The 6,001-nt window shown below is 48.0% G+C and overlaps 1 protein-coding gene across 2 annotated transcripts in view; it reads right to left on the bottom strand.

Moving 5' to 3' along the window:
• Nucleotides 1–436: 436 nt before the first annotated feature.
• CD58 (CD58 molecule) overlaps nt 437–6,001 on the bottom strand; it is a 44,024-nt gene continuing 38,459 nt past the window's right edge. For both annotated transcript variants that reach the window (XM_030759868.2, XM_022583973.2), the window contains one exon: nt 437–1,388. Coding sequence is in view for 1 of the 2 variants with exons in the window: in XM_022583973.2 (XP_022439681.1) it covers nt 1,372–1,388 (17 nt within the window). In the remaining variant the exon portion in view is untranslated. The remainder of the gene's footprint in view (nt 1,389–6,001) is intronic.

Below are 6,001 nucleotides of genomic sequence, written 5' to 3'. Positions count from 1 at the left end.
GCCCGAGGCCCAGGGGTCGGGGACCCCTGGTGTATATCACTTTACAGTTTGTTTTTTCGTTCGTTTGTTTTGGGTGCTGATCAAGATACAGGTTTTAACACCCAAAGTATCTTATAACTTTTCCCATTTTTGCCACTTTAAAGTATGAATACCAAGAATAATTCATTTCTCACTTAAGACTGATTGCAGTTAGGAAAGAGGAAAAAAATAGATGAAGAATTTTTTCAGGTTAGTATTTTCTATTGAGAGGAGACAGTGCAAGTAAGATTGAAGAAGTTATTTCAAACATATACAATAGTACATATATTGGTTACTTAAAATTTAAACATTTGGGAAGAACATGAAATTGTTATAGCCTCATAATTTACAAATAATGCCCATTGTACAACAAAAATGTATTTTTTGATGAATGACAAACTTACGCTTCTGAAACAAATTCTCTAAATATACAATTAAAATTTTAATTTTCCTTTTTTAATTAATTTTTATTGGAGTATAGTTGGTTTAAGAGTTCTCTGCTGTTTACCTGCCAATGTGACAGCTAACTAACATGATAAACTACCGTGCTACTGATCCTGCAATGAACTGTTTTTCCTCTAAAACCAAAGAGTGGATTATAGATTTTAGTAAAAAACCTTCACCTCCTGAGTCATGTGACTATTTTGTTTTACAACCCTAACAAGAAAAAAAGAGCCACTTGGTCACATATATATATATACATACTTACATTATTTACAAAGATTTACATTTCTCCAAAAATACAATTTATAATAAACAATTATGGGACAAGATAGTATCTGGTGATACTCAGTGTTGGTGACAGAGTAGAAACTAATGCCTGTTGTTTGTTAGTCCTTGTTTCTTCCATGAAACATTATTTTTTGTTGTTATAAATTTATTCATTTGTTTTATTTTTGGCTGTGTTGGGTCTTCATTGCTGTGCACGGGCTTTCTCTAGTTGTGGTGAGTGGGGACTACTCTTTGTTGCAATGTGCGGGCTTCTCATTGCAGTGGCTTCTCTTGTTGCTCCAGGCATGCAGGCTTCAGCAGTTGTGGCACGCAGGCTCAGTAGTTGTGGCTCGCAGGCTCTAGAGCGCCGGCTCAGTAGTTGTGGCGCACAGGCTTAGCTGCTCCGCGGCATGCGGGATCTTCGCGGAACAGGGTTCAAACCCATGTGCCCTGCATTGGCAGGTGGATTCTTAACCACTGCGCCACCAGGGAAGTCCTGAAACATTGCTTCTTATAAAGGGTCCATTCAGGTTAGACTTCCAAAGTTTCCTCAAGGATGAGGTAATACTCAAATGGTAAATCAGATGCCTTCTCAAAGTGACTGAAATAACGTAATTAGCACACGTTCGACTTCATCTTCTGTTACCAAACAACAGGTGCTATAAAAGAAATATCTCATATTAGTATAGATTGCAGTCAGCCTGTGCTGCAGTCTATGAGTCTATAAATTACCCTCCGATTCTAATGCGGGTAGCCCTTTTGTAATAAACCCATCAAAAGCAAGGGTTCTAGGGAGCAGAGATGGAGGGAGATTGGTCTTGGGCTCTCACGAGATGGTAGCTGGAGATCCACCAGAAGTGCTACTCTCAGTGCACAGCACTAATTCACAGTCCCATCTTCTCAAACCAACTCAGTCTCTGAGTATAAATGAAATCTCCAAACAACAGGGCTGGGCCCTTAAGAGCCATATGTAAACTGTCACCCCTTCTAACAGTCATCTCCTTCTTTGCCACACGAATCCCCGGGCGTGGTTTTCTTCTTTCAGCTTCTCTTTCTGATTATTCATCTCTGTGGTGATGACAGAGCACCCTTGGGTAACTCAGAGGAAATCAGCCCAAACACCCAGCTCCAGCCTTGCCTGACCAAGTCCCTGCGAACTGAGATTCCATTCCATGGCTTTTTTTGTCTCCCCCACGGTCTATATTTCCATAGGCCAGATCAGACCACAGCTCCCAAAATATCTACATTCCTTTGGTAACAGGAATTCATAAAACTTTAGTGCTGGGGTCACGGGTTAGGTAAAGGAAATAGGAGTTTTCCTTACGAAGAACCCTGTAGAACTTGAAAGTGGGTGCTGTGGATCTCTGAGGGGGATAAAGTGGGCAGCGGCTCTCCAGCTAACAGGCTCTTCCGCAGGGACGTTCTCACCCTCTCCCACAGCCAGGTGCATCCACTGCCAAAGAATCAGGCCTGCATCTCCAGTTCTCCTTCAGCCTGAGGTAGCACCTGCAAGTCTTTCTTCCCAGAGAGCTGGGGGACTCGGCTCCCTTTTTAATTTGGTTGGCTCTGTTTTCCAGACATTTACCAAAAGTGAAGAATACCAGCACTGTCTTGGTGAGAAGTGTAATATCACACCCAACTTCCCTCAGATATCTGATATTTACTTGGTTGCCCTCAGATATATATATTTTTTTGCGGTGCGCGCGCCTCTCACTGCTGCGGCCTCTACCATTGCGGAGCGCAGGCTCAGCGGCCATGCCTCACGGGCCCAGCCGCTCCGCGGCATGTGGGATCCTCCCAGACCGGGGAACGAACCCGTGTCCCCTGCATCGGCAGGTGGACTCTCAACCACTGCGCCACCAGGGAAGGCCCCCTCGTATGTTTTTAATTGGGGTTAGCTCTTCCTGACACTGGTCTCACGGAGATGTGACAAATTCACATTTCTTCCGGGTTGTGCTTGCCCCTCCCCAGCTCCTCCCCCAAGCCCTGCCCCTCCATCATATCTGTAACCCTTTAATAACTGAGTTGAGGGAACTCCTCCCTGAAGCCACAGTGGGCTCCTTAAATCTAAAAAGTATTATTAAATAGGGTAGGAAACACACGAAGTACAAAATCTGAATAGCAAACAAAAATACGCTAAGAAAAGTAAGCTCCTCTCCCACACCCAACCCCATCCTACCTAGGTTTCTCCCTGGGGTGTTACCTTAAGAAGTCAGTTTTACCTTCCTAGCTCATCATTCCAAAGCAATGTTTTTCACGCAAAACTCTCCTGCTCCAGAACCTACAATGACCCCCTACTCCCATATCACTTGACTTTAATGCCCTTGACTTCCAAAAATTTTCCTGCAAATATTGTCTCTTTTGCCATTTCTTCAACTTGATGCTAAGCAGGTTGACGTCTTTATCAAACAACCACGACAGGTTTCGTTCCCCTCCATGTCTCTGCTGATTCTCCCAGCTGGAATGCCTTTTCCACTCTGCTCTTGCTTTGAAGATCTAGCTCACATCGTACTCCTTTCAAAGTCTTCATGATTATTCTGGCCTCTTCACCTCCCCCTTGTTGGTTGCCCGGCCCTGACCATCCATTCCAGCCCATCACCATGTGCTTCTTGCCTAAGTCTTTCTGTTTCTTACACACTCATCCATTCTCCCCACTGTGACCATAAGCTTCTCAGGGTAGGAGCCTTAATATATGCTTTCTCTGAATCCCACACAATGTCTAGCCTCACTGGGTACATCGATCTCAAGCCATGGGCTAACACAGTGCCTGACATCTAGTAATCTCCATAAGTTATTTGCTGAATGAATAAAGGAGCAAGGTAAAGGAGTGAGTTCTGGGACACCCCATCACCTTTCTCAGCGGCCCGGGATGACAGCGCTCCCATGAACAACATTCCCCGTCACTGTTTGTGATGGCCATGCCTCCACTGCCACCAAGTGGATCTCAGCAGAGGCACTCCTCCGATCTCACCGTCACCTGCCCTCACACACATTACTTCGAATCCGAAACGCCCCACCTCTGACCATAACCCCCAGGTCTTCTACCTCTCCCCACACTGCTAGCACCCCTGCCCCTCACCTCATCCATGGCTACCTGACTCCTCTCCAACCCCTCTCCATGGGGCCTCCTGGACCATCAACCCCTCGCAGACTCACTACCCCTGCCCACCCTGCACACTGAAGCTGGCTGAGCTGTCCCCTAGAACCCCTTGCCCCAGACCTTCTGCTGCAGCTGACTTCCCGGGTGACCTGGTCACTGTCCTGGCTGGCAGCTGGGGAGAAAGGAAGCCTCCCAAACCCACCCATTGGTCTGACTGCCCCCAGACCCTCACTGCTGTGCTGCGATCCCTCCACTCTAACCACTCACCCAGGGGCTTTCATGAAAGTCAGCAACTCATTCAACCAAGCCAAAGGTCTTGACCGCTGCCTCCCGCTTTGCCTCCTTACAGCTCTAGCACGTGGTCTCCCCCTCGGACCCCTAACAGGGCGCCGCCTGGGTCTCCTCCTGGCTCCTCTGCCTCGCCCACCACTCGAAGGCCTTCAGCTTCTCTTTCTTGGTGACCTCAAATGCTCAGGGAATCCATCACTGTTCTGACAAAGATGCTCCCCAGCCTGTAACCCCAGCCCCTAAAGCCACTTCTCCAATATGCTGGACGCCCCTATCCACGTGGTGTGCCCGCACCCCAAACTCAGCTTGTCAGAGCACAAGTTCACCTTCCCAAACAAGGGCCCCGCCTGAGTCCTCCGCTGTGCCTGCCATGCTGCCAAGGGTCAGAATTCCTATCCCTTTTGGCTTCTTTCTTTCTTTTAAAAAATTAATTAATTAATTAATCAATCAATTAATTTTTATTTTTGGCTGTGTTGGGTCTTCGTTGCTGTGCGTGGGCTTTCTCTAGTTGTGGCGAGCGGGGGCTGCTCTTCATCGTGGTGCGTGGGCTTCTCATTGTGGTGGCTTCTCTTGGTGCAGAGCACAGGCTCTAGGCACGCGGGCTTCAGTAGTTGTGGCGCACAGGCTTACTCACTCCACGGCACGTGGGATCTTCCCGGACCAGGGCTCAAACCCGTGTCCCCTGAAGTGGCAGGTGGATTCTTAACCACTGCTCTGCCAGGGAAGCCCCTTGGCTCCTTTCTTGAAGAATAATCATAACCATAACAGCTAACATTTACTGAGCACCATTATGAGCCCGTCACTCTTCTAAGTATTTTGCTTACAATAACTTGTTTGTACATATTATTTCTCTGCTATTATTACCTACACTATCACTGTGATTTCTATACTATTGTTATGCCCATTTTCCACAGAAGAAAACTGAGGTGGCAAAGAGTTTAATTGACTTGTCCGAGGGCTGTGAGAGACAGAGCTGCCATTTAACCTCAGGGAGTCTGGCACCAGACTACACTCTCCACTGGGACTTTGTTCATACGATATCCATACTTTCTCTGAAACCTAGCCCTCCTTCATTTCTGCCATGACCACCCCGATTCAACCTCTCCTCTGCTTGGCTGGATTATTTTATTTATCCACCAACCAGTGTCCCCATCTCTAGCTTCTTGTCTATTAATTCACCCTACGCTTTACCAGCAGAGAGATCTTTCCAAAGCATAGCTCTGCTCAAAAATCCTCAGTGGGGACTTCCCTGGTGGCACAGTGGTTAAGAATCCATCCACCTGCCAATGCAGGGGACACGGGTTCGACCCCTGGTTGGGGAAGATCCCACATGCCGCGGAGCAACTGAGCCCATGAGCCGCAACTACCGAGCCTGCGCTCTACAGCCCGTGCTCCGCAACAAGAGAAGCCCCCGCTTGCCGCAACCAGAGAAAGCCCACACGCAGCAACGGAGACCCAACACAGCCAAAAATAAATAAAATCAATCAATCAATCCTCAGTGGTTTCCCAGAAAAAAATCACCCAACCTCTTGGCAACTCTCTCTCAATATCTTGGCCTGGCTCAACCTCTATCCCACCAACATACGCTGCCCCCAAAAGGGATGACTTGCCACCCCCTACCCTGCCTTTTACAGCCCTGGGCCTTTACTCTTCCCTTCATCCCTCAAAGCCCGGCTTGTGGGCCCCTGCCTCCTGACCACGGGGACTCTGCCAGGACGGGGCCTTCTGGAGCCTCCTTACGGCAACTTACTTCACCCACCGCCACCGTTCATTGTGTTTGGATCCTCTCTTTTGTTCACGATACGGGCCCAGCTCTGACCCTGGCTCCTGACGTGAACCCTATCCTTGGCTCAGTTTTCCTGGGATGGGAGAAGGAGGGAGCAG

Source organism: Delphinapterus leucas, chromosome 1 (genome assembly GCF_059928025.1).
Source record: "Delphinapterus leucas isolate spDelLeu-1000000601 "Yukka" chromosome 1, BTC_Dleu_Yukka2, whole genome shotgun sequence".
NCBI classification, from domain to species: Eukaryota; Metazoa; Chordata; class Mammalia; order Artiodactyla; family Monodontidae; genus Delphinapterus; species Delphinapterus leucas.
This window is presented reverse-complemented; position numbering and strand designations above follow the sequence as displayed.